The sequence below is a fragment of the Cervus elaphus genome, chromosome 29 (assembly GCF_910594005.1).
Source record: "Cervus elaphus chromosome 29, mCerEla1.1, whole genome shotgun sequence".
Classification (NCBI taxonomy): domain Eukaryota; kingdom Metazoa; phylum Chordata; class Mammalia; order Artiodactyla; family Cervidae; genus Cervus; species Cervus elaphus.
This window is the reverse complement of record NC_057843.1, coordinates 59,258,844-59,286,765: the sequence shown is the minus strand read 5'-3', so window position 1 is coordinate 59,286,765 and position 27,922 is coordinate 59,258,844. Positions and strand designations below refer to the sequence as shown.

The window sequence follows — 27,922 nt, the reverse complement described above, 5'->3', positions numbered from 1 at the left end:
ATGGACATAGAAGGTTCTTGAAATTTCTCTTTATTACTTGCTTTACTGAGCATCTTTGACAAGTCTCCCTGTGCACATTTGGGAATAAATACAGAGAAGTGGAACCGTTGGGTCACTTTTGGAGTTTAGTGGATTCTGCCCAAAGTTAACCTTCACAGTGGCTCTACCGTTTTATCTTTCCACCCAGAGCCTGTGGAGAGAGAGGACCCAGTTCCCCAAACAGGTGCCACTGTCTCGTCAAAGCCTGTGGGCCTGTGGCCAAGCGGAGACACCCACTTCCTCTAGTGCTTCCCTTTGGGGGTGAATTGAAAGACTACCTCCTATCATGGAACTAAATCCTCAGGAAAACCCAGGCTTCAGACTGCTGTCAGGGCCGGACCAGTTCCACCCAGCAGTGTGTGCAAAGCAGAAAGGAGGCCTGTGGAGCTCACTCCAGAGCCTTGTCAGAGAGGCACTAAGTGTGCTGGGATTCTAGAATCCTCTGGACTGCGGTGGAAAGGAAAGGAAAGTGAAGTCGCTCAGTCGTGTCCAACTCTTCGCGACCCCACGGACTGTCGCCTGCCAGACTCCTCCGTTCATGGGGTTTTCCAGACAAGAATACTGGAATGGGTTGCCATTTCCTTCTCCAGGGGATCTTCCCCACCCAGGGATCAAACCTGGGTCTCCCACACTCCAGGCAGATTCTTTACTGTCTGAGCCACAGGGACTGCTGTAGGCCATGTACAAAAACGGGAGGTTGGGACAGGGCTCTTGAGGACAGCAGCACCCCCTGCACCCCGCTCCAGTGTCACCGCTTTATAAGCCTATGAAAGTCCTTCAGGGCCACTGGCTAACCTGGGCATCTGCAATTTTGTTTGAAAGCAAGAAAAGGCTTGCCTGGGTTTTAGCCATACCTGGCTTCTTTTCTCAGAGAGGGGCAGGCAGTACGCCCATCCCAGAGGCCAAAACAGTGAAAGAAGATGTGTTAGGCAGCCACACTCAACAGCTGTCTTTCTGCTGCTCTCCTCCCTGGGGGAGCGGCAGGCCCCGTGGCCTGGCTTCCTCTCTCAGCTCTGCACCTGCCCTGTGTAAGGCAAGCAGGCCATCTGAAGGGTCCAGCTCCCTGCTGGGTGTTTGCCAATTCAAGATCAAAATCGAGGAAAGCTTCTTGTATACCTGAGTGGCCTGACCTCCAGAGGGGTCCCAGTTGGCTCACTTTTGCCGAAACTGTTTAATTACATTTAAGATAGTTGTCCACTAACGGGGGTGTTTTAAAGCAAAGCAGTGTCCCTGGGCAGCTGGGATAGTGGCCACCCTTGAGGCCAGTGGTACATTGCATGGCTAAGCTCCCCACTCAACTCTCCTAACTCCTGGTTAAATTTTTACTCCAAAAACCAGGACGTGATTTTATGAAAGGTCAGACAGCTCAGTGAGTGTTTGCCGAGTTTCTCGTTGCTTAAACCTCGAATTCCCTCCCCTCTACCAACCTTACTTTGAAGTTTGAAAGGAAATTGATTAAATATTATACATTTTAGGAACCTTCCGATTTGCTTCTTAAACTAACAGAATTCTAAACTTTTTTTTTTTTTGTAAACGGAAGGATTTTCAACTGTCAGCAGGTATAACTAGAACCATATGTCAGCAGAGACCAGGAGCTTTCCCTGGTTTCAGGATTTGTAAATTCTTATTGAAACGGAAGCAAGCAGGGCAGGCAGCCTGAGGGCCTCCGTGACAGCCTGAGCTCAGATCTCATTTTAATTAGAAAATACAGATAGCTCCTGCTGAACCGAAGGCCTCCCAGAGCTCCCGTCCCAGGGCGAACAAAGATTTGGTTTGTATCCTGCTTGCCTCTGTGTTTGCAAATTACTGAGCACTTCCGGGAGGAGCCAGAATGTTGATTTCTAGATTATGCAGCCCAGCACCCTCCGCAGCTAATTCGCCCCCACAAAGTGATTTTGGTCTCTTGGGGAAATATTTGCTCCCTTCCTCGTTGCAGAATAATCGGGAGGGTGTTCACGAAGAAAAGAGACCGCGAGGAAGGCGAGGACGAGAGAAATGAGATTACTTGTCATCCATGGCAGGTTCATCATTTTCTCCATTGGACTTCTGGCCCCTTGAACTCTGAGACCCAAAACCCTAGGCGCCCCAGATCTGCATCTGAGCTGTGCTGTAGGACAGTGGTTCACGTGTCTAATTTTCTCCCTCATGTGTCCTGCAAATGGTAGAGTAGAAATACCATACGGAAGACACGACAGCAGAGGAAGGCTACCTCCTCTCCCCCATCTGTCCCTGCCCGGTGTCATCTGAGCTCCGGGAGTCCCCAGAAAGGCCGCGAATGCAGTGTCAGCATCTGGACGCGCCCCCACTGGGACCCTAGCCTGACCCACAGCCGCTTCGGGGCGGTGGCTGCCGGCCCCGCACGCGCTCAGACGGTGCTCCAGCCCTGGGTCTTTCACCGATGAGCCTGCCCTTGTTCAGCGAGCGGTGACTCCTGTGTGCGATGCCTCCCGCCCGCCCCCCTGGCCACACGCTGGTGACAGGGCAGCTGCCCGCGGTCCTTCCGCGGGCATCACATTCCGGGCAGCTGGAGGTCACTCTGCTCACCCGGCCGGGGCTGCTGCCACAAACTGCCACTTCCCCGGCAGACAAAGGGGGATTTTTCCCTTCCCCTGGGTTTACAGGCCCCTCAAATGCCTCACATTCCAGGAGCTGGGTGAGAGTGGAGGCTCCTGTGGTTTCTAATTAAACTCACAATTTAAATAACAATTCATGAAACCCCAAGGGTTGAGAGACAGGCCAACCTGCCCCCCTGCTCCCGAGAGAGGCAGCTGGGTGGCCCTGGCTGGGAGGCTGAGGACTTGCCCTTTGCCAGATGTGGGACCAAAGGAGCCCAAGTCACAGTGAGTTTTGATGGAGTGAGGGTGCATTGAAAAGGGACCTGTGCTTTCCCCTCTGGTGAGGGTGCCCCTCCTGAAGGTGAGGGGCACCTCCAATGAGAGGAAAAGTTGCTGTGTTTGCTCTGAGCCTGCAATTGGGAATTTTTACCCTTCTCCTGGGAAAAGAGAAAGCTTTGAAGTTTTCAAAACTCAGATTTCTTTTATGGTCTCAGGGGACTCCCCTGGGTACCCCCACCACCTAGCCCCAGGTGACTGCTCTGTTTGTTGTGGAACTTTCGTTGTTTTCTGGGATACAGACAAGTGAGGAGTCCAGGAAGGAGGCAGAGGAGCCAGCAGAGGGTCTCGGTTCAGCCCCCGCCCGCTCTAGGCCTCAGTTTCCCCATCTGTCACAGGAGAGTCTTCTGATGTGTGGCTTCCAAGGCCCTTGCTGCCCTTAGCAGTCTGCCTGGCCATCCCCGAGCTGCTCTTGTGTTTTCACCAGGCCCGGCTGGGGCCTCAGTCATCTTTGCAGAGCGTTGATCTCACCGAATTGTTGTCTGATTACCCAAGGCATGGTTGTGTTCCAGATTTGGGAAAGTGGAACGCTGGACATAATTATCTCGAGACAAGCTCTTCTATGCCTCAGCCAGCACCAGGAGCATGTCAGCATTTCTGGGCTTTCTGCGAGCTGCTTTCCAACTTTCCTCCGTTTCCATTCATTCCGTTACCCTAAGCAAGTCGCAGCCCCCGAAGACGCCCCCCAGGTTCTTGCCTCTGTGCTTCTGTTCTGAGCCACTGTGCCTGGAGCAGCCGTCCTGCCCGTGCAGGCCCAGGACCCTCCCTCAGGATGGAGCACGGCAACGTGGGTTTCCTGGTCCCCCTGCAAGAGTCAGAGCTGCCTGCTGGTGGGCGCCAGTTCAGACTCCTGCCTCCGCCTCCCCTCCCTTGCCCATCTGGCACAGACTCGGTTTATATTTGTTGGAGCAAAGCCTGGCTGTGAACAGAAGTGAAGTAGGAAGCCACAGGTGGACTCACACCCTTGCCATCTTCCCTGCAGGTGACCATCGCTGATGACTACTCGGATCCCTTTGATGCCAAGAATGATCTCAAAAGCAAAGCAGGAAAGGGAGAGAGCGCAGGCTACATGGAGCCCTATGAGGCCCAGAGGATCATGACTGGTAAGCACGGACTCTTGCAACTCCGCGGGGAGGTGGGTGGGTCACGTGGTCACCCGCCCGCCTCTGCAGGGGAGGGTGTGTGCTTTGGAGGTGGTGGTTGGGCGGTTGGCACTGTGTTGAATCTTTGCCACAGGTTATCTGTTCAGGTTTCACTAACCTCAGGAAGAATCCGGCAGGGCACAGCGACTGCCCAGAGATAGCAGGGTACTAAGTACAGTTCATCAGGAGAAAAAGAAGTAAGTGGGGAGGTGGGGGGAGTTTCTCTTAGGAATTTCTAGTTAAAAAAAGATACAGCTTTTGAGATGGAAAGCTTGGAGCTTCCTAGCAACCAGGGCAATAAGAGAAACAGGCCGGGTTACCTTGCTTTTATTACTTAGTAGAAGGGGGCAGACTAGGTCATTAAGGACAAAGTTATCCCTGCCCCCAACCAAGAAAATCTGTTTTAGGACAGGAAGCAGCTTAAAGCACCATGGTCTTTGTGGCAGGTTTATAGGAAACACAGAGACTTTTCTCCTGTAACTGTTTTCCTATTGGCCTTTGATGATGAAACCTGTCAGAGCAGCCATGTAGGGCCCAGGAGAATGTGGCCGGTATGTGGTATCCTGGGGGGTCTGTTTTCACCAGAATCATACTTGGAACATCTTTAAAAAAAAAAAAAAAGTGTCTATTTGGCTGCCCTGGGTCTTAACTGTGGCATTCGGGATCTTCAGTCTTTGTTGCGGCATGCGAGATCCTTAGTTGCAGCATGTGGGATCTAGTTCCCAGACCAGGGATCGAACTGAGCCACCTGCCGTGGGGAGCACAGAATCGTAGCCCCTGGACCACCGGGGAAGTTCCAGAGCATCTTTAAAGAATGAACAGATATCAGATAGCAGCCGTCTTGACAGACCCCAGGCATGGGCGGGTGGTAGGGAGATCACAAGCAGGGGAGAAACCCCCCATGAGGGTCCCGCTGGCTCAGGAGGATGGTCCAGGCATGGAAGAACACTTGTGGGTTGGCCTGCTCTGGCCCTGAGCAGGACAGTGGTGTGAGCAGGGGCACCATGTACCACGGACCGTGGGCAGGTGGCCCTGAATTCTGGGTCCTGTTGAGTTGATGCCCTGTATGTCTCAGGATTTGGGACTCAGGTGCCTCCTTCTGTGACCCTCTTATTGTTTATTTGGTGTTCCTGTTTTTGAGCATGGTCTCCTGATTCCTTCTGAATTTAAAGGAGGAAGGGAGGGACTTCCCTGGCAGTCCAATGGTTAAGACTCTGTGCTTCCGCTGATTGGGGAACTAAGATCCCGCATGTGGTGTGGCCAAAAGGTAAAATAAAAAATAAAAGAACATATTGAGGAGAAGAAGAAGGAGGGAGAGGAGGAGGAGAAAGGGAAAGGAAGCACCAGTCACTGAGCTCTTAGCACATGCTGGGCCTGTGTTGAATGTTTGCTCTCTGGCTGCAGAGACCCTCCAGGATAATTGCTGAAGAATCTGGATATGAGTCCAGGCCCTGCTTCCAGGACTCTGCCTCATGTTCTTCCTGCTCACGGAAAGCAATTCTCTGGCTACCTGTGTAGGCTCCAGAACATCTGGCTGCTTTGTGAAGGGCTTGAGCAGGAAGCAACTGCTCAGACTCTCGAGGGCCGCCTCTTATTCCCTCTCCCGTCTTCCTGGTCTCTCTTGGCAGAGCAGCCTCTGTGGGCACTCTGACATTCATGCTCATTAATCCTCACCATGTCCTTGCAAAGGAGGTGTTGTCTCATTTCACAGGTGATGGAGACTCTGGACAAGTCACTTCCTTGGGGTCCCACCAGCACAAAAGGGAGAAGGTATTACAGATCCAGACTTGCATCTTCAGAACATGGGGCGGGGAGCTGACAGGGGTGGGTGGGAGCATCTGCCGCGAGCCAGACTTTGGGGAGAGTCTACAATTGCTCAGCGTCTTTGGAGTGGAGCCGGGCTCCTCCTGGGTGCTGCCGCTGACCGCAGCGGTGAGGAGCTGATTTGCCAGGTGGAATTGTCCTGAGGGACTTTGGCTTTTTAATGAGGCACACCCACAGGGGCCAGGCCCAACGCAGGGCAGTTTGAGTTTACCAGAAACCTGTTAAGATCTCAGGTACTCTCTCTCCAAAGGAGCATCCTTCTATTTTCTGCTCTGTGCTTGCTTCGTACCTTGGGGACTATGCTCAAATTTACCCACATTTTTATGTTTTTAAGGAAATGCAGGGGAACTGGACATTTTCTGGGTGTAATGACCTTGCAGCAGCTCTCTTTGACTTGGAATTCTTTGCGTGTGACATCACCATCACCGCAGTGCCTGATGGCGGGGCTGGGGGCAGGGTTAGCCAGCACCGTGTCAGTGTTCCAGGAAGTAGCTCACTCAGCTGCCGTGAAGCTCGCAGGGGAGGGGAGGTGACAGAGGCGGATGCTGGGGACGGCAGCCAAGCAAGGGGTGGCGCAGAACAAGTTACATTCACCCTTTCAGGGTGGCCTTTTTTTTTTGATGCTGTGACATTTATGTGTGTGAGTGCATGTAGCTTCTATGAATGGGGCAGGCCTCTTTGGTATGTAAGAATAACGCTCCTGGGATGAGCATGGCCTCTCTGCACTGTTCTGAAAGGAGACCAGGCTGATGTCAAGCAGATCCAGGGTGGCCACTTGCCACCAAGTGGGCCTCAGGTTCCCGCTGAGAAGCAGTAGCCTTAGAGTGGACAGTCAGTCATGCTTGTAGCTGCTTTTGGCTGTGAACTAGCTGTTTTGACCCTGGGCAGCACGTTCTGTGACTCTGTTTTTCCTGGTTTACGGAAGGATAGGTCAGTAACAGCCGCAGCAGCAGCGGAGGCCACGGCCAAGCGCGCTCATACTTGTTTACAGCACTTGGTGTGAATCCTCATTGGATCTTCACCATTACTCTTTGAAGTGTAGGTGCCCATTGCCCTGATAAACTAAGGCACAGAGATATTATTAAGTAATTGCTCCACGGCAACATAGCCAGCTAGTCAGTTGGGGGTGCTGTCCGCCAACACCCTGTTTTCAGCGACATAGGAATTCTTTCCGGGGTCCGTCCAGCTTGGCTCTCAGACTCCTCATCATGGCCCGTGTGACCTGTGATTGACTAGCAAGGTTTTGTTCTCCGCAGTCTTGGCAGTGTGCAGCAGGCGGTAGAGAGCTTGTGGGAGGTGTGAGTTGGTGAGCAGAGAACTCAGCCCAGCCCACTGGCTGCAGCCAGGACGGCGTGCATGGAGAAGCAGGTCCGTTTTCCGGGGGGTTCCTCTTACCCACGTCCCTCTCGTCTGCTTCAGCTTACCCCCTCCCAATGGCCCCCCTTGGTATCATCCACAGCATTTAGGTTGTGGCTCCCAAATGGAGGCTCAGGTCTCCATGGAGCCTCAGAAGCCATGTATGCCTGGACCTCACTTTCTGTCCTGACCACCTCTCTCACCCAACAGCAGCTCCGGAGATAACACCTAGGTGTTAAAGAGTTAACACCTAGGGCTCTTTGGAACCCAGCTGGAAAGCTAGTGACCCAGTCCCAGCTTTCATTTTTATAGGTAGGGAAATTGAAGCTCAAAAGGGTCAGATCCTTTTAAGATTTTTTTAAACATTCTGGTCAAATATGAAGCTACTTTGTGAAGTGCTGAGTTGCCCATCCGTGGAAGCATCCAAGCAGAGGCAAGACAACCAGCACTGGGAGACGACATGAAAGTAGTGAAGTCTCAGGTGTGTGGTTGGTTCAGGCTACCTCTTTCTTAGGTCTGTGCCAGCCCTGAGCTCCAGGATGTCCTGATTCACCGTGCCCTGCCCTGTCATTAGACACCTAGGACGCGTCCCACAGACGGAGCACCCGAGACCAGCTCTGAATAGGCGAGGATCTGGTTAGGGCTGGCAACTTCCCTTCTCGGTGCCAGCCTGACTCACAGCTCCTGTTCGGCCCTGGTTCCCCTTTTCTTCTTCCTCGGCCCATCCCTTGAGGTCAGGTTCTGGTCTTGACCTTTTCATGTGTGCCCTGAAGAGGACGGATCATACCACTTCTTGGTGTCCATCCTGCCCCTGTGTCTACCTCTAGTGTCTCCAGGCCAAACCTCGCACTGAGCTGGTACAATCAGGCCACCCCTCTCCAAAACCCTGTTTTGCAGCCCATTCACTCCTTCTTCCCTGAGGCCTGATCCTGGGACTCGAGGGCTCCAGATGCACAGACACCTCCTGATGCAGAGGGAAGGGTGTCGGCTGAGTCAGGCCCACTGGGGTGATTGTGTGGGCCAGGGTGCTTAGCGTGTTGGGGGCCGCTTTGTAAAACAAGGCATGTAACACTGATGTGAGTCTTGGGTGGAGGAACAAACTTCATACATGTACTTGAGGTTGTTGATATTGGGGCCTGTTTGGTCCATCACGTGGTTTTCTGTGCTGCTGAATTCTCTGATCAGTCCCCGTCGGGGCCCTGCCCATTTGGAGTGCATGCATGCATATTCAGTTGCTCAGTCATGTCCAATTCTGCGATGCTATGGGCCACAGCCCGCCAAGCTTCTCTGTTATGAGATTTCCCAGGCAAGAATGCTGGAGCAGGTTGCATTTCTAACTCCAACCCATTTGGAGGTGGGTGGCCAAACAAGCAGGCCGCTGGAGCAGTTGGTTCCCAGGTCCACTGCAGTACCCTTGGTACCCGGAGCCTTTGCCAAGCCCTGCTGTGTTGGCATCTGGACCATGTAGCTTAGGCACATACTGCCTCTGGGAACATCTGTGAAGCCTGGAGACAGGCATGGACCCGGGGGCTGGTTGGTGCGTGGAGGTGAGCAGTAAACCTCCAGGAGTTCAGAGCAGAGACAGCAGCTTCTGGTTGGGCCATCCCAGTTGGGTGGGAGGTGAGAGTGGGGGGGTGAGAGCTGGGCCTGGCAGCCGGGCAGAGGGAAGAGCTTGAACAAAGGCATGGAGGTGTGGGAACTCTCTGCCTGAGAGGAGGGGCAGGAGATGAGGCTTCTGATAGGAAAAGCACGGGGCAAGAGCCTGTAAAGACGGATCAGATCGTCAGGCCCTTGTTAGCCTAAAGGCGCAGAATATTTCTCACCAGGGATCCTTCCTCCCCAGGCCTTCAACCCCAGGAATTCTCAGAGGTGCCCACGGTGATGCTGGTGACAAGGAAGCTGGGAGTTTGTTTTTTTACAGGGCTTTCCTCTGTGTCAGGTACTGCTCCAAACCCTTCCCCTGATGCGCTCATTCAGTCCTCCCAAGGAACCTATGAGGTATAAGTACTCCCATCATCCCCATTTTACAGATGAGAACACTGAGTCTCAGAAAGTTTAAGTAAGCAGCAGAACCAGGAAAAGCAGCACCCTCTGGAGCCCCTGCCTTTAGCTAAAATGCACTCACCTCTGTCCTGGACTCCCAGAGGGTCTGCAAAAATAACTGGGGATTTTACAGTTACTTGGGCCTCATTTTGAGGGGTGACTCCTCCCACCTACCCCCCATCCTATATAAAATTGTTCAGAGTGTCATCTCACAGGATGAATCATATAAGCATTAGTTGAAAGCATTTCATGTAATTTTTAATATGTAAGCAATTATACATTAAAAAGTCCTTAGCATGTTTTTATTACAAAATCAACTTTATAGCATAATAAGAGGAGATGAAAAGAAAACCATTTCACACAGAGCCCTGGTGCTCACGACTTGTCTTATGCCCTTTAAAACTCCATGTGCTCATGGGCACTCTCCAGGTAAAGCCAGTTACTGGTTTGATTTGATTACTGTTATTTTTGGCCATGGCATTCGGGACCAGGGATGGAACCCGTGCCCCCTGCAATGGAAGTGTGGGAGTCTGGCCCCTGGACTGCCAGGGAGGTCACTGATTTTAAAGGTGGAGATGCAGGCGGGGGCATTCTTTCATATCATCTTATCCTCTGGCGTGGCCTCTTCTAGTGACGGTGTGCTGTCTGAGAGAATGACGCTTGTGTACCACTTTCAAGTCTGTATTCCACTGGTGGCCTGTTTCTGGAGGAAGGAGGCAGGGATGTGGATTCTCGCCCCGGCTCTGCTCTGGTCCACTGTGTGACCTGAGGCCGTTTGCTTCCCCTCTCTGGGCCTCCGTTGCCTCATCTGAAAAACCAGATTCTGCGTTTGTGGTCGCATCAGGCTTCTCTGGCTGTCCTGGGCAGAACTGACACCCCCGCCCCTGCCCCGCCGCCGCTGCCCTCCTCATAGCAGCAGCCCAGGTCTTGCCAGGTTGTGGGGAGGGAGCTTCAAGTCTGCACCCTCTGGACGGCCACCTCCAGGTGCCCTTCCTGCAGCTGCTATTCTTGAATCCCAGAATAAAATCCCCAAACACTAGCAAGCGCTTCTCAGAGAAGGCGCCCTCTGAATCTTGACTGGCCATCAGAGAGAGGGGCCGCCTCCTGCCTGAGATTTCTGCTCGCCTTCTATGTTCACTGTCATCTCTGCGCTCTCACTTGAGGCCGTCCTTTTTCCTTCTTTTAAATTGAAGTATGGTTGATTTACAATGTGTTCACTTCTGCTCTGCAGCAGAGTGATTCGGTTGTGCATGCCTTACGTTCCTTTTAAATATTCTTTTCCGTTATGGTTTATCACAGAGTAGTGAATACAGGTCCGTGCGCTACGCAGGGGGGACCTTGTGGTTGATCTCTTCTCTGTGTAATAAATAGCCTGAGGCAGCGCTAGTGTCCTGTCCTTTTAGTAGCGGGCAAGTAAAGGGCGCAGGGGCCCAGACCCTTCCTAGCTCTGCAGCACCCGTGGGCCCTGCTCCCGGGATATCTGTGCATCGTCTCTCCTCACCTGGCCGCCGCCTCAGCCCTGCTCTCCGAGCAGTCTGCACGCCCTTCATTCCCCTCACCCTGTACAAGCCGCGCACCCCTTTCCGGCCTGCTCTCCTAGTTGCCTCAGGCCCCAGCCTGTCCTGGGCAGGGGGCAGGTCACAGGTCTCCACCGGCTGGGGGATGTCAGAGGGAGCTGCCCTTAAAGAGCAATCTTTCTGCCGAGCATCCCCTTTCCACTTGAGGCCCAGAGAGGGGCCCGAGCTGGCCAGAGGCACACAGCCGCAAGCCACAGAGCAGGTCTCCTGACTTCTGACATGGGGCTCCTGCCCGGGTTTTGAAATGTTTGGAAACCTGCCCAGGCCCTCTCCTGCCTGACAGATAGAAGGCTTGGTCATGGACTGTGCAGAGTTCCCTGGCCGGTCTATCATTTACCAGAATGACTTACCTACCAGACAGGAAGGAGATAATCAAGTGTAAATAGATTTTGGATTAGTCACCCGATGACTTTCCTGTTCTTGAGAAACAGCACAGCTCACACACACGCCCAGTGTGCTTACCTGCTGAGCTCCAGGACTGGGGAGGCCGGGTGGGGAGAGGCGCTGCTGCGGAGGACCGCAGGAAGTCCAGGTTCCCATGGTGACCGGCGGGCCCACACTGGCAGTCCCTTCCTCTTCTCTCACCCCACGTGCCCCTTGCCCTTTTGACCCTCGACATGGAGCTCGTTCAGCTTTTCAGGAAAGTTGCGACAGGACTGGGACAGGCCATGGACAGCTGACAGTCATCGATGGCATTCCTGAGTGTGCCAGCCCCCAGCCCCTGCCCTCCAGGGGCCCCTTGTCGCGTGGGGAGCTTGACCAGGCCTCAAACACTGGTGTCTGTGGTATAAAACAGGCCAAGCAGAATGACCCTGAAAAGAGAACAGAGGAAGGGGTGGGAAGGGCTCCTGCAGACCAGGGTGGGCTGCATAGGGAGGCAGCAGCACGCAGAGCCACATTTGACATCTTGACTCAAAAGTGTCTTCCCGTGGAGGCCTTCCCTGGCCACTTACCTTAAACTTCAACTCGTCTGCAATATTTCTTGCCCCTCCTTCTCTGGTTGACTTCGTTCCTGAACTCTGCTCACTATTTAACACAGTTCATCCATTTATAGTCTGTCTACCACTGAGACGGGTTTCACGAGGGCAGAAGTGTCCGCTTTGTTCCCGCTGTGACCTCAGTAGCTAAAGCTGTGTGTGGCACAAAGTCGGGACTCAGTAAATAGTCCTTGAATGTGTAAGGCTGTTAATTAATTCCAGGGACCAGGGGCTGGGTGACAGACATGCTGGGGCGCCTCAGGAGCCCAGAGATATCCCATCCTCCGCGAAGGGCGACAGATCTGGAAGTCCCAGGTTAACCAGTTACTGAGTCGGTGGGAAGGCAGAGAAGGAGCTGACTTGACCTTGGGTGGGAGTCGGGCAGGAGACGCTTGGTGCCTTGTTCTATCCTGGAGGTCAGTTCTGTCTCCGGTGGTGCCTCCTCCCTCGGCTCCCTCCCTGCCGGAGAGCTCTTTGAAGGCGAGGACTGGGTGTTACCCATCCTCACATCTCCTCTGGGCCCAGTACCTATTTACCAGGTGAATGAATGAGCCCAGGAACACAAGTCTAGGTGGAGAATCAATGAATGAAAAGAAAGCAAACAGTAAACAGCTCCTTGCTGTAAACAGCTTTTTCTATTTTGCCAAGACACAGTTGTCTGAAGTCACCAGGGCTTAGTCAGGGAGCCACGTGCGATGCATGTGTTCAATGGATGGACGTTTGCAGGCATCCGCTGTGCGTTGGCCCCGTTCTATGCTCTCGGGGTTGAGCAGTGAACAAGCCGAGTCCCTGTTCTTGTGAAGCCTTCGCTCTGGGTGCAGGATCAAAGGGGGGTGTTATGTAACCGTGATTCCCGTAAACTCATTTCTGGGAACTCTGGTCCTGGGAGGTCTGTTTCTCAGACACTCTGCGGCCTCTGGGCACTGCAGCTCAAGGACTTTCTCAGAGTCGAGGGCAGGATGGAGACGTGTCCCCAGAGCCCTGAACGCCTTCAGGAGGCAGGGTGGTCTCAGTGCTGTCTTTGGGGTTAGAGGGGCACAGCTCTGGCTCAGGGCTGGCTGCCGTGTTCCTCTCTCTGCCTGGCCTCAGGGCGGGAGCACGAACTCTAGGGGTTGTCGTGAATTTTCCCAGAGCAGCAAGCCCCATCCTGTGTGCTGGCATCAGCCTCATAGGTGTGAGGTTCCAGACCCCAGGAACGCAGCGCCTAATTCCTCTCTGTCTCCTGGCAGCTGTGAGAGAAACGGGCATCCTCCCAAAGGTGGAAATGAGGGAATGGGAATGTGAAATTAAGGTGCTCACCTCCCCAGCCCTGCCTCTTGCCCTTTCGAATTCCAGAGACATTAAGAGATCTGAAGGCACGGGGACTGATGGGAACGCTGTCCAGAAGTAGACGCCGGGCAGCTGGCAGCAAGGCTCCTGCATCCCCTACCCACCCAGCAGCGCACCTTGGGTGTGGGCAGGGCACGGAGGCTGCGGGGAAACACCGCCCGTCCTGGGCAGGTTAGGAAGCTGGCTTAGGAAGTTGCGCCACCTGGGTGCTTAGGACGGATTAGAGCAAAGAGAAGCAAGAGGCAGGGCAACTGGTTCTTTGGTTCTGTGTCTGCAACAGTCATCCGGGCCAGGGGACTGAGGCCGGAGCCAGGGCTGGGGCTGTGTGGTGCTGTGGGTGGGAGCGGGTGGACGGGATGGAAGAGCTTGCCCATCCGGTGCAGTGGGTGAGAGGGAGGGAGGAGCTGGGATCCTGGGGAGTGGGAGGATGAGCGGGTCAGTTACCCAGTGGGGCCTGTCATATCCGAGAAGGGGAGGAAGGTTCTCGAGGCGGCAGGGGTGGGATTCAGTGGGTTCAGATGTGGCGCCTTTGTGTTCCATGTGTTTGGAGGAGGGCCCCCGGGGAGAGGAGCTGCTTGGCAGGGCCTACCCAAGGAGACCGCCCACCAGAGTTTCTGCCCCTCCAGAAGCCTGAAGAGGGAGATTCGTGATTTGCCCTCACACCCTATTATTTGACTAATTAATTAGTACCCTCCTCTAACTAGGGCTCAGCTTGGCTTTCTGCAAGTTTGTAACGATGACAGAGTGCTGTATTTAAAGGGCTCTTTTATAGATGATGCCGAGAATCTCCTTAAGGCACCTGGGAGGAAGCAGTGCCATTATTTCCATCTTGCAGATGGGAAAGCTGAGTCATGGAGGCTCCCTGGAACTGTGCCCAGTTCCAGACCCCCTCTCCCTGCGGGGTTGGTGCCTGGCCGCTCGAGGGAAGGATGCTGAGTAACAGTGGGTTTGCATTTTTTTGATGCAACCTTTCTGTCTGTGGGACAGCTTGGCAGGTGCCTGAGATCTATTCCTCCTCCACCTCCTCACCCTTCTCCTCCTCCTGGGGAATCCTGCCTCTCCATTCTCACCTAGCTTGGTCTGTGTGTTTTCATGGCACTCTGCCTCCTTTTTGGTCCTTTTCTGAAACTGGCAGTGTGAGCACAAATAAATAAAACGTCTGTTTTCCCTCCCTTCCAGAATGCACGCTTCTAATTGTACCTGGCCACCTGAGAAGTGATGCACTGGAGAAGGGGTCACCTTCTGGGGCTCCGTGGGCTCCACAGTCACTCTTGGTGAAGTCTTGCTGATACAGAGCTTAACACGTTGCTTTGTAATTTATCTGCTGGGTTGGGGGCCCCTGGAGGGCAGAGACCACAGGGACCACAGGGCTTGGAACTCTTGTTGTCAGACTATTGGCATCCAGTGCTTGAGATATTGGCCCGGAACTTTCTGTTGAAGAATGTCCCCGGGTCAGAATGTGCTGGTTTGGGTGGAATGTTGTGAAACAATCGGTAAACTCTCCCTCCAAGGTTATAGGCTTCCAGGTCCAGAGCTGGGTCTCACGCCCTGGCCAGCTCGCCCCTCGGCCCTGGTCACTGGGCCCGCTCCTGTCCCTCTCTCTGATCCTGGGCGCAGCCCACTGCCTGTGCCTCTGTGGGCTCACTCCCTGGCCTCGGGTCTCCACGCACAGACACTCGTGTCCCGGGCCCCAGCCGCAGCGTCCTCCAGATCGGGAGTCCTTTCAAGCCTGCACTGCCCTCGTCACCCTGCCTCGGCTCAGGGTGTCACCAGCTGCCCCTCCGCCGCCCCGTCTAGCTGGGCGCCCGAGTGTCTGAACCCTGCTCTCCCTCACACCTTTCTTCAGCACCAGCATCCTGCCTGCCGAAGCAGGGACGTCTTTGGCCTCACCCACCCGACCCTGCCAGCCAGCGGGCCTGGCACTGTGCCAGGTGGGGGAGCGTCTGCCCCCGTCCATCTCTTCTTCACTGGGCTCCAACTCTAACTCTGCGCTTTGCTCAGGCTCTGCCCCCACTTCTGACCCCAGCCCAGCCTGCCAGCTCAGGGCCGCCCTCCCCCAAATCCCTCCCATCCCACCCACCAGCTTCTTTCTAATTCAGAACTGACCGGTCAGCCTTCCATCAGGAACCCTCCTCACCCTCCCCAGGGCCCAGGGAGGCAGTACCTGGGGCTGTTTCCATTTTACTGGCTAGGAAGCCCAGAAGCGAAACCTTGAGTACCACCAGGGGCCATGAGGGAGATTTCTGGCATCCTGGGAGCTGTGTTCCAGAGGCCAGGCAGGGGTGGGAGGCAGGGGGAGGACCCTGGGCTGAGGCTGGTGGAGAGGGATGGGCAGTTGTCAGGTCAAACTGGATGGATCTGAGGGGGTCAGTTCCCACCCTCCTCGGTGACAAGAAGCAGAAACCTGAAAGTGGGGGCTGCAGTGCTCCAGACACAGCTTCGCAAGCCAGCAGACCTGAAAAACAGCCGGTGGACTACACCAACCCCCCACCCCCTGGCCCTGCCCCCGCCTTCCCTGGCCTCCTCTGGGGCTTTATTCCCACTCCCTAGCTCAGAGCTGCTTCTGCGGACAGTCTGCTAGGAAGAGGGTTAGTGCTGGCCCAGCTGCTCTTGGGGGGACGGGGAGGGTTGGCTGGAGGGGAGGGTGGGTGGGTGGTACAGAGGAGGGGCAGCTCCCCCCTTCAGGGTGGAGCTGAGGAGAGGGTTTGCCCAGCACCTGTGACGCTCCTGTAGTGCTGGGAGTTTGGCCGCACCTGGGCCTGGCCCCTGGAAGGCCGTTCCAGTGGGAGGTGGCCCGTGCCATGGAACTGTGTCAGTGGCTGAGGATGTCAGATGTGGGCGTAGAAGTGCACCCCTGGCGACTGCAGAGGAGGGCATGGGCTGGCCTGCTTGGGCTGGGGCTGGCGTGGGTTGACAGATTCCCTACCTGGTGGCTGGGCTGGGAAGCGCCGTGGGAGCAGAGGCCGTGGGGTCGTGGCTGAGCCCATGCGCCAAGGGGGCCTGGAAGGCGGAGCTGCAGGACTGGCCACAGACAGCAGGGAGGCCTCTGAACTGTGAAAAACACCCACCCAAGGCGGTCGCCTTGGCTCTTGGCTCCCCCACCTCTACCCCACCTTCAACCCACCTCCACCCCAGTGCAGCAGCCCACCTCTACCAAAGCTTTGCCTAGGCTTTCGTGCAAAGGAATCTTATTGAATTGAGCCTCAAAGGAAACTAGGCAATGTTTTTATGATTTTCATAATTTGCACCCAGAAATTAGGAGGAAGGGTTTGTTTGTTATTAATACACACAGCCTATGTGCCTCCTAGACATGAAACTAATTTTCATCTGGACAAAGATTTGCTGTAAATCCCGAAGCTCCCAGTGCTAATGGAGAGTTCCAGGCTGCCCTCTGGGCCCCAGCCCCTTACCCTGCCTCAGTCCTGAACATTCCCAGGAGAAGGGCAGACCCCCTCTCTGAGGCTGAGACCAAGGACTACCTCGGTCTCCAATAACACCACCCAGAGTTCAGGTCCAAGTCAGCTAGAAACGGATGGCAGGCTTCAGCTGAAGCTCTATGTCCAGTGGACTCCAGGCTGTGGGCACCAGGTCTGGGGAGGCTGTGAAACCCAAGGGTTTCATGCGACCAAACCAACCAGACCTGAGTCTCTGCGTCCCCTGCGTTGGTGGGCAGGTTCCTTACCACACCTGGGAAGCCCAGATAATCTGCCTGCAATGCAGGAGACCCAGGTTCGATCCCTGGAGCAGGGCATGGCACCCACAGCAGTGTTCTTGCCTGGAGGCCCCCGTGGACAGAGGAGGAGACCGAGAGCTCAAGTCGGTGTTCGGAGGGCTCTGTGGGTGGGCACCAGGGGAGAGCTCTGTGCCGGCGAGTGTGCGCCCTCCAAGGGGACCAAGCCGGCCCTCCTTCCTGCTCTTAGGTCTGGGGACCATGTCCCCAGACACCTGGTCTCATCCTGCAGTGAGGCGGGAATACAGAGGACCCCGCTGTCCTGGACAAAGCTTCCAGGTCACACCGTCCAAAGCGCTGGTCGCAGAGGAGCCGCCCGACTCCGGGACGGGGCTGCCTGGGCCCCCCCGTCCACAGCCGGTGTGGTTTTGCTCACACAGCGCGAGGAGAGGCGCAGTTGCGTCTGGAAAGAGCCCCGGATTTGACACTAGACGCGGAGCTATAATTACCATCTTTAATTACACGACAGTACCTCTGCCAGGGAGACAAACTGGACGATTATCTCCTCTCCTGACAAGGGAGGTTCCATTTCCCTTTACAAGCACTGACATAAACAGCACGCACGCACTGGGGATTTCAGAATTATGAAAGGCCCATTCAGAGTTGTCTGCAAGGACCCCTGGCTTCTTTTCCTGGAGAAAGTGGCCAGCCAGGTGGAAGCCACACAAGTGCTTTCTTGCCTGCTGCTGGAAAAAAAAAAAATCTGCCAACTTACCTCGCATTGACTTGATCTCTAGCGTTAGAAGAAAAGAACACACCTTTTTCCTAATGCTTTAAAAATGAATAGCAAAAAACCACACAACAATAGCCCTTGTGTTCACAACCTGAACATATCCATGCTCCTTTGATTCTCACATCACCCTGGGGAGGTAGACAGGACGGGACATGTGGTGTTTATCCCTGTTCTGTAGGCAGGGCTATGAAGACTCAGAGAGGTTAAGGCACTTTCCTGAAAACACACAGGAAACCAGGACTGAAGCCCAGGACCTGAGCGTGAGCCTGGCTTCTGCACACACAGTGCAGTTTCCGTGATTCATTGCGGGAGCTTCTTCACCCCTGGAGCTCTGGGGCACTCACGGGGCAAGAGAAGCTGTTCTGGCCCAGAGTACCTTGCACACGAGAGGGGTGTGATGTGGGCGGCCTGCAGTGACTCTGGAGGACAAGCCATGCTAGAGTCCCCAGATGACAGGTTAGCCCCATGTTGCAGGCAGCATCCTGCTCGCCTCAGAGCAGATCCACCGGGGCGGGAGCGTGCAGGAGACATGAAGGCTCCATGGAACACCCTCCCACGCTCTCTGCCCCCAGCTCTGCTCTCTGGTGGCCAAGAGGCCCCTCACCTCTGCTGGTCTGTGAAACATGAGGAGTGTCAGTCCAACACCCTGCCCGTCACCCTGGGTCAAGATGAGGGGCAGGCCGCCCTGAAGATGTGAGTTCAGGGCCTTCCAATGTCAGTTTGTGTCATAGTCATCATGGGGAAGCCAGGGGAGGTAGGTGTTGCAAGTGCAGATTCCGAGGCCTTGCACCATATATGCTCTCGCTGGGGCCCAGGAATCTGCCTTTTAATAGCTGGCTCCATGACTCTGGGACAGATGGTCTCCTGATTTGAGAGGCTTCACTTTAACCTGAGGTCTCTTTCAATTCCTGGCCCTCTGGTCTGGTCTGCCAGCAGCATTGCACTCCTTGACTTCTTGCCTCCTCTTTCTGCCTCTGCTGCAGGGACATGGACATCCATTCTGGTATCTCATTGACATCCCTCCCCCCTTGCAAGTCCTGAGCACTGGGGGCTGCACAGAGGAGCAGAAACCCCTCCTCTGGGAGTTGTCAGTGGCAGGGGGCAGCCTTGCAGACTCATCCTGTTAGTTTCACAGAGCTGTGACCTTATGGCTAGAATCTTAGAAATCTGTGAGTGACCGGATGAGACAGGGCCAGGGTAGAGGGTGTTTTGTGGTTTGGTGGGGGATCGTGAACTGAAGGACTCCGGAACTCATCCCAGCTCCACAGCCTCCTGGTTTAAGGGGCAAAGCACTGCCCCTGGGGGCCTCAGTTTCCCCATCTCTAAGGTCAGAGCTCGGACCTGGCCACGAGGAGATCCAAGTGCTCATCTCCACCGGTGGCGGCGGTAGCAACAGTGAGGCACAGTGGAATCCCACGGAGCCCCCCGGCCCCGGCACTCGACCCCCCACACAGGTGCCCTCCCGGGCACTGCCGGCAGGACTGCAGCCTTTTTCTCTGTCACCAGTCACCACCCGACCTCCGCACGGCCTGTCTCACCCTGCAGACCAGAGCTCAAGCCACACCAGGGATCCTGGGGGCTGTCTTTCCAGAGAAGCCTGCTTCCAAATGGAGCAGATTTCACCATGCCTACTTTTTTAAAAAAATCTTTTAAAATATACATTTTAAAAGGTTGTCATTTTGCACGTACATCATCCCGTAAAGAGGAGGGGCATGTGTCCCCAGGGCACACGTCAGGGGAGCTCTCAGGGGGAGGAGGGACCTGTCGAGGGTCAAGTGAGGGGCCCCAGCCCAGCCTGCCCGCTCACCCTTCCCAGATCCCTCCTTCTTGCTGTCCCCGGATGATTTCGCTGGACATGGCCCGATGATGTTACTCCCCTGTTCAAACACCTTGACCGAGCCCCACAGACCCAGGCTTTCCAGGTCTTCCTCAAGCCATGCCTCCGTCTGCACCCAGCCCCTCCCAGGGACCCCAGACTCCAAGCACACCTCTGCCCTCCCGCATCAGTTCTCAGCGTGACCTCCTTCCCCCAGGAGCCGTCTCCCGGCTCCTTGCCCCCACAGGACTCAGACAGTGCTTCTACTCCCTTTTTCCTGTTCTTGCTCTGGGTCCCGACTGAGCCCCTCTTTCCTCCAGCAGCCTGGACCAGGCCTGAGTCTTCCCACAGAGTCTAGCATGGGACCCTGCACTCGGGAAGAGCTTGTCGAAACGGGATGAAAACAGGCCTTCCTCTGCACGCGTCTGAGGCTTGCCTTTGAAGTTGGTGTGATGGCTGCAAACGTAATCATCAGTTGGGCTCTTAGAGCTCCTGTCTGTCCCTGAAAAATGAGCACTCGAACATAAATAATGATTCTGAGGCTGTCAGAGCACACACTCTCCTGAATAGGAAAACAGGCGATGCAGAAAACAGTTGGCCTCACTCTGGGGGAGATATCACGGGTCCCCGGAGTGTCTGCAGCTCAGGGAAGTTTACAGTTTTTGGAGCCGTTTGTGGTCTGGAGGTCCAGGCTGGTGGGGTAACAGTCCAGTCTGACCTTGGCCCTAGTGCCTGCCCGTCCCGCTGAGCAGCCGGCTGCTGCTCACTAGTGCCTTGAGACCGCAGCGGTGAGATCTCAGAGCAACAGGAACACTAAATCCCCTTTACACGTTCCCCTTTACAAGAAGGCAGGTGAGGGGGCATCACTTGACAAGGGAGAAAAGCTCTGCCCCAGCAAAATGCGGCGAGATGGCTTCTCTGCCTCCTGACCCTGCTGGTTTTGTTATGCTTCGTGGATACCAGGCGGAAACCATCCTGAGGGCTGGTGGGCTTTAGAGGGGCCAAAGGAGGGTGGCATCAGACACTGCCCTCTGGGCCTGTAGGGTCATAGGCTCAGCCACAGAAAGATGGCTGTGGCGGGGGTGGGGGCGGGCTGGCAGGACTTCAGGAGCACTTCGTCCTTGCCCCAGTCACTTTGCCGCCCTGACGTAATGAGACCCTGGGAGGCGCCGACGTGTCTTGGACTTCACTTCGTTGGGGAGCGGTCCTCGCCAAGATGACACAGTCTCTCGGGTCCCGAGGGAAAGAGGCAGGAAAGGCTTCCCAAGAGGTAAAGCTTGACCCACGTCTTGACAGATGAGCCAGCTGGGAGGAGAGGACCCACCAGCGGTTTCATGGGTGCTTAGCTGGGCCCTGAGGAAGCCCAGAGGTGGGTGCTGTGTGAGGGAGGGGCAGAGACGGCCTGTGCCACCCCGGGAGTGGAGAGAGCAGCCCCGAGTGGCTGGTGTGGCTGCAGCTTCAAGGCCTGTGGCGAGCACGTGGGAAGAAGCGCAGCCGGTGGGTGCTTGCTGGCCAGGTCCCAGAAGGCTTTCTGAGCCCCTGAAAGGAGTCTGGGCTTTTCCTCAGTGACTGTTGGGAGTTATTGAACTGTAACTCACCCTTTATGCACTTCCCACCCATCAGCTTATCTTTCCCCTGTATCAGTTGAGCGCCTACTGGGACCAGATGGTCAGTGGGCGCCTTGGGGCACCCAGATTGATCCCACTGAGCCTCTGCTCTAAAACTGAGGTCAAGTTGGAAAACTAAGTCTAGAATAAGAAGTTGGGGACACAGAGTCCAGTGGCAGTTAAAACCAGCACTGAAGGAAATGTCTTGAGGCCTTGCGTTGATTAACTGACGCGTGAATAGGCTGGGTCATCAGTGCTGGAGTGGGCAGCAGACGGACAGAATGCCTCCCCGGGGTGTCCAGGGGCAGCACTTGAAGAAGATGAGCTCAGCCTGGTCTGCAAGGCCTCGGGGAGCCGAAAGGAGAGGTGATTACTGGTGGGGGACATGGGGTGGGGAGCAGGCGCTGACCTTGGCCCCTGGCCTGACACATGCTAACTTTGTGATTCTGGACATGCCCAGCATTCAGAGGGTGGGGAGCCAGCTGCTGTTTGTAGACATGAACGTTTCAGACTCTCACCTAAGTGTTAGCTGACCTATCGAATGTTTTTTAAAGAACTGCTGCGCTATTGAAGTCCTTAAAGCAGGCTTCTGCCGTCTGGGCACCTATGCATGTAATCACACCGCCAGCCCACGGGGCCTGGGTTAGGCACCCTCCATCCAGAGTTAGTTAGCCTGCAAGGCTGTCCTTCCAACATGCTCCTTCTCCCTCCGGAGCAGACCTTCCCTGGGATCCCTAGCTGAGCTCAAAGGCTGTCATGCAGACGAGAAGCTGGGAAGCTCTTCTAGGGTGTGAGGGCAGAGGTGGGCTTCAGATCCTCCTGAAAATTGAGACAGCCAGTCAAGCCTGTGAACAGGTGGCCCGCCCTGCGTCCGCTCCCACCTGTGGACCGTGGCTGGCTGCGGTCATTCCAGCTCGGGCATTTTTCAAAACAGTGATGTCAGGTTGCCCACCACGTAGAACAATCTCCATAAAGTACCCAGCACATCTCGTTTCAAACAGTGGGAGCTTTCTGGTGAACCCTGCAAGAGGAATTAGTGGCAAATTAAACCCCCAGGAAACGGAATGATTTGACCTATTGTATAGACTTGTTGGACGCGAGCCAGTTGGATGTTGAAAGACGTCTGCCTGGGACGATGATTTGGCTCTTAGAGTAATTGGTCTTGAGCGTTCCTTCTGGCAGATGTAAGGGAGTGCCGTGGAGGGTCCTATGGCAGCGACCTTCCTTACAGAGCGGATGAGAAAACTTCGAGCACAGTTCTCTCTGTTCCCCCTTCCCTGCCCCCCACGGTGTCACTCCCACTATTAATGTCCCCAACCTTGTCAGTGAGGAAGGCAGGCCAGGAGGAGGGAGTCTTCCTCTGAGTGAGGATGAATGAGGTTTTCATGAACTTGGGTGACAGAACAGGTAACCAAAGGCACCTCAGCAGGACCCCCAAGACCCTGTCCCTCCTTCGGGCTCGGGACACACGTGACCACTGCCTTCAGGGGGACGTTTTCACGAACGGCCGAAGGACGCAGTGGTCCGCCTGCTGGGCTGGCAGGAAGGCTGAAGGGCAGGGCCTTTTCAGAGCCGGCGGTGGGCAGATGGCGGCGGGACCGGGCCCAGAGGAGAGCTTGTGCTGGAGGCGGGTTGAGGAATGCCTCAGGAGGATGGACGTCCGCGGCGAGGCACGGCCTCTTTGTCTCACCGGGATGGATGAGTGTGGAGCCCTAGCGGTCATGTGGCGGCTGCGTCTGTCGGGGGGAAGTGAGAGAAATCTGAAGTGCAAGCGTGTGATGTGACAGCTGCCACTCCCGCCCCTCCCAACGCCTTCCCCTCTCGCCGCCCCCATCCCCACTTCCGAGCCGGTGAGGAAGCTTGTCTGGCAGCAGCAACTCAGCTGTCATCCCACATCAGTTTTCGTAGGTTCCTCGCTAGTGGAAAAGCGCCAAACGTGAGCAGATGATGTACTTGATGAAACACTCAGGAAGAAAGCGTTGGTTCCAGTTACTGGGGCCTTTCTCCATAACATCAAGGCTCTCCTTCCCCCAGAGCATTTCTGAACAGTTCAGTGATAGGTGCCAGGCCAGAAAAATGTGTCATGGAATCAGAACCCTGGAATCAGATCATGTCATTTCAGAATCTTGCCACACGTGGTAAGGGTCTTCCTTTGGGGCATAAAAAATGGAAAGTATTGAATAGTGAGGTAGAAGTTGATTCTGTTTGCTCAGCACCAGTGAGAGGCCTGGCACATGACTGAAATGACAAAAGAAAAATGAAATGGGACGTCTTCTTGGGGATGTAAGCTGATGGAATGACGAGTCATTTGTGCCAGATGTCAGCCAGAAACAAGGCTGTGTGTGTGTGCGCACTTCTGTATGTGCCGCTCTCGTCTGGAACGTCTGCGTACAGTTTTATGGTTTATAAGGCTGTCTTTATAGCCTTTGTCTGGTTTTATTTTGTAACAGCCCTGTGGAGTTGATATTAATATTTTCCCTGCTCCACAACAGAGGAGGCCGAGGCTCTACTGGGGCAAGTCGAGCCCCAAAGGCTGTGAGCTGATAAATGGCAGAACCAGGTCTTGAACCTAAGACTGCTGAGTCTGGTTCCAAAATGGATACACAGGTCGGTCTCCTAGAGTTTAGTACCTGCATTATTGGGCTTCCTCGGTGGCTCAGGCAGTGAAGAATCTGCCTGAAATGTAGGAGATGAAGGTTCGATCCCTGGGTCAGGAAGATCCCCTGGAGAAGAGAATGACAACCCACTGCAGTATTTTTTCTGGGAAAATCCCATGGACAGAGGAGGCTGGCGAGCTCCAGTGTGTGGGATCAGAAAGAGTCAGCCACGACAGCATGCATGCGCCAGGCACCTGCGTTACTGGGGGAGTGGGAGGCTGGTCATGTGCGTTTACCCCAGGAGTGTAAGGTTTGAAGCGCCCTAGAAGCCAGGGAAGGCAGAAGACAGTTCTGTTTCCATGCCCAGCACTGCTCCCTCGTGACTCATTGGGTTGAGTGACGTCATCTGGCTTTTGAGGAGCTGGAGGCCCAGAGAGGTTGGAAGGCTCACCAGGGCACACAGCCTGAAAGTGGCCTGAATGTGAGAGTCCAATCCAGATCCCATAGACGCTTTCTCCTCTCTGTGCTACGGGGTTGCTGTCACACAACCACATGTAAATATAAAATGTGAAAAGGAAGGAACAGCACGGAAAGTGGTGCTTTAGTAAATAAATGAACCAGCGAGGTCAACCAGCACCCAGCGCTGAGTCACTTTACGGATGTGGAAGCTGCAGGGAGCCCAGGGTCCAGCTGGCCGTGCGCCCTGCCAGGCTTTTGACCTTCAGCCCAAGTTCGCCTCTTGCCCACCAGCTTATCTGAGTTTTCTGCAAGTCTTTGAGCCAACAGACAGGAATGCTCTTGAGCTGATCTCCGTCCTCTATTGCCAGCTTCATAGTTGGAAGAGAACTTTAAATTCCAGACTGTGGCAACCCCTCCCTACCAAGTGAGACTGCAATCTCGGGCTCATTTCAGAAATTCCGTATTTCTCAACGGTGAGTCTGTTAGTCCACCAGTTATTTTTAGGTGGGAACTTTATATTTTCTCTTTCATACCACTTTGGCTTCCCTGCCTAACAGGAGTTATATTTTCTGTCTAGCAATAACGTTGGAGCTACCTTATTTTTAGCTCGGTTCATTTTTCTTCCTGTAATTTCTTTTTTCTTCGAATTTATTACACACTCAAATAGGCTTTCTTTCTGGCTCCACCCCCCAACTCCAGTTCTCATTCACTGGGTCCTAAGACTTAATCCAAAGGCAAGTGATAAGCCTTATTTTGTTCCAGGAAAAAGGAAGAAGAGTCTTCAGCAAGCCTAGAATATCTCTTGTCACATGGGCTGCTGCTTGTCATTTTATTGAGAGTCTCTTCACCGATCACTCACCCCGTGTGCCCTTGATAGGAAATACTTTTGACCTCTGCACTCCACCCCCACCCCACCCCTGCAGGGAAGAGGTCCTGACCAGAGTGGCCTGGGGGCCTGGCAGACTGCTAGAGGGCCTGGCATGTGAGCACGCGACTGTGCGTGTGTGTGCACATGTATGCGTGCGCATGGGTGTTTGTACATGTAAGTACACACACACGGTGCTCCCAGACCCTGTTTCCATCTCTGGCACCTGTAGCATTTGGTTCTGGCCCACGGGCACCCCGCAGATAACACCTGGAGTAGGACCCATGGTTGATATGATAGGCTGTCGTCATTAGTTCATGCGCCCCTGCGTGCAGTGGCAAGGCAGCAGTGAGAATGCATCTCACGCTTGAGGAGACAGCCCCCCTGGGCTGACTAGCCCAGCCTCCTGGCACAGGATTAGGTGAGGCGGGGCAGACCTGAGGCTCGGCTCACCTCTCAGCCTCCTCAGAAGGCTTCGATGGCACCCCATTGCCTCTCCACTGAAGTGTGGTCCTCTTAGCCTGGTGCTACCTAAGCAGGCGACATATAACTACCCAGAGAAGACTGTATTTTAGGTTGTGAGCTTCTTTTGGACAAGGACCAGGCTTGACTGATCAGCATTTCTCCAGAAATCAGTGACACAGGGGCTCTGTAAGGGAGAGCGAGCAAGGGAAAGAATGAACCAGTGAAACAGGTTATTGTGTCCAGACCTTCACCCTCACCCACTTGCCATGTGGGTTTCTGGTGTCAGGATCTCACTCCACTTCCCGAAGCATCTTTCCTGTTTTGGAGGAGCCGGAATCCTGTGTCACTTCTCTGGGTAAGGACTTGTCAGGCTGCTTTTAATCTCTTCTGATGCCTTTGGCAAGGAGCCATCTTTCAGAAGGCACCCTCTTTTTGCAGCTGGGCGTCAAGGTCTAGACCTGCTTTCCTGCGTATCTGTTCCCCAAAAAAGGGCAGCCTGCTTGCTATCACACATCCCAAGTTGATTTTGGTCCACTGCTTGCCGAGCAGTGTTGGTTGAAGGGAATTATCACCTTGACTCATCACTTGGAGGAAAGGATAACAAGCACCTAAGAGGGTGGAGGCCCTTTGCAGTGAAACCACGTGACCCAAATAGTGATCAGGCCTGCCCCTGTAGCTGTGTTTTAGGAAAGCTGTCATTGTTTGTGGTTGCCGAGACTGTAACTACAGTCCTTTAATGTGTCTTTAAACATGGAGTGCCTCCCCAGATGACCGGGGCATAGCTGGGAGCCGTGTTATAATTAAAATGTACATCTTCATGTTAGAAACCAAAACATGATCTCCTCCACACTCTTATTTCCTAAACTTCAAATGTGTAAACATGACACGAAATGGTAATTGTTTAAAAACAGTTACAGAAGCAGAAGCTGTTGATTGGAAGCCTGTTCCACAGGAATGTTAAGTAGGAGATGAAGGAATTCTACAGACGTGGTGCTTCCCAGAAACAGCAGGGAGCGAGGAGGACAGCGTGCATGGACTCTGATGAAGGCACAGGTGGCAAGTCCCAGTCCCGCCCCGACCTCACTTACCTGTTCTTCCTGCTGCAGTCTCAGTTTCCCCATCCGTCCTGCAGTTAATGTAAAGCTGCTGGCACCAGGCCTGGTTTAAAGTAGACCCACAGCAAGTGTGGTCATGAACAATAATAATAAAGTGCCAGGTTTGCAAAACGTGAAATTTCCTTTAAAAGGATTTTTTTAACTATTCCATTAAAAAACCATGTGCTCTGGTAGGAAAAACATATAGACATATAGAAAATAAAAAATGAACTATCTCTTCAGAGACAAGAATTGTCATTAATAATTTGTTTCGTATTCCTTTAGCCCTTTTCCCACTAGCTTCCAAAAATGCACATCTCTATATAGCACCAGCAATTCTTTTCCTACACAAATGCTATCCTACTAGACATCGTTTTGCATCACAGATCTTGTCCAAGGTCGTTAGTCTGAACCTTTCAGGCTGGTTAGAACCTTTTGACTGGTTCTATAGTGTGACTGTAACACGGCGTATTCAGTTGTTCCCCTGTTTATACCCTTTTAACTCCTGTCAAGCTTTTTGTTCTTACATTCTGCAGCATACAGCCATGTGCATTTATTTCTGCTTGTGGGTTTGGGTATTTCTGTAGAATTGATTTTCAGAAGTGGAACTTGAGGCCTAAGGGTATTTAACTTTTGTTAGATTCACTAATTTTACCTCTGGAAAGGTCATCTCCAGTTTATACTCCCTCCAACAGTCTATGAGTCTAGTTCTCTTCCTCAGGTAAACAGATGTTTTAAAAATGTTTTTCACTGTGCTAAATTCTGAATTTGCAAAAGACTGCACGTTGTTCTTTCCACCAGTATTTACAGAGGGTCTGTAGAACCTCGTTCTGTGTTAGGACCCGCGGAGGATGTGTCAGGATGGGTTGGACTTGAACTCGGCCCTCAGAAGCTGGAACGGGAGTGAGGGCCGAGTGTGCAGATGACTAGAAGTGTGGTAGGGTCTCAGGATCCCTGGGCTGACGGAGCCTCCCCACTAACATTGCGGGCGTGTGGGAGTGATGAGCACCCTCCTAGCTCCTTGAAGGGAAGAGCTAGTGACAGTAAGGGGTCTCTGACACGCAGTGAGGGTTCGATAGGTGGGGTCCCAACGCAAACAGAAGGTAGGACTTGGGGCTTGGGGACTCCCAGAGGGCAGCTGGTTGGGAAAGGCCGCCAGCAGTGAGAAGGCTATCCAGCTCCGCATCACGCGGCCTCTGTTCTTGCATTCCAGGTGCTGGTGGCAACTTTCACACAGTATGGTGTCTCTCCAGGACACCCTTTTAGGGCCCCAAGAGGGGCTATTCTTGCGTTTCCCGGTATGAAAGCATTCATTATCCAGATGTTTCCTTCCAAAAATTCTTGAGATGGTCGTATGGATGGCGTCATCTGTGATAGC

At 54.1% G+C, this 27,922-nt stretch overlaps 1 protein-coding gene across 1 annotated transcript in view; it reads left to right on the top strand.

The window, feature by feature from the left end:
* The window catches only part of SHB (SH2 domain containing adaptor protein B), a 135,907-nt gene that overhangs the window by 45,294 nt on the left and 62,691 nt on the right, over nt 1-27,922 (top strand). Inside the window, exon 2 of the mRNA XM_043890832.1 lies at nt 3,913-4,033. Coding sequence (XP_043746767.1) covers nt 3,913-4,033 — 121 coding nt within the window. The remainder of the gene's footprint in view (nt 1-3,912; nt 4,034-27,922) is intronic.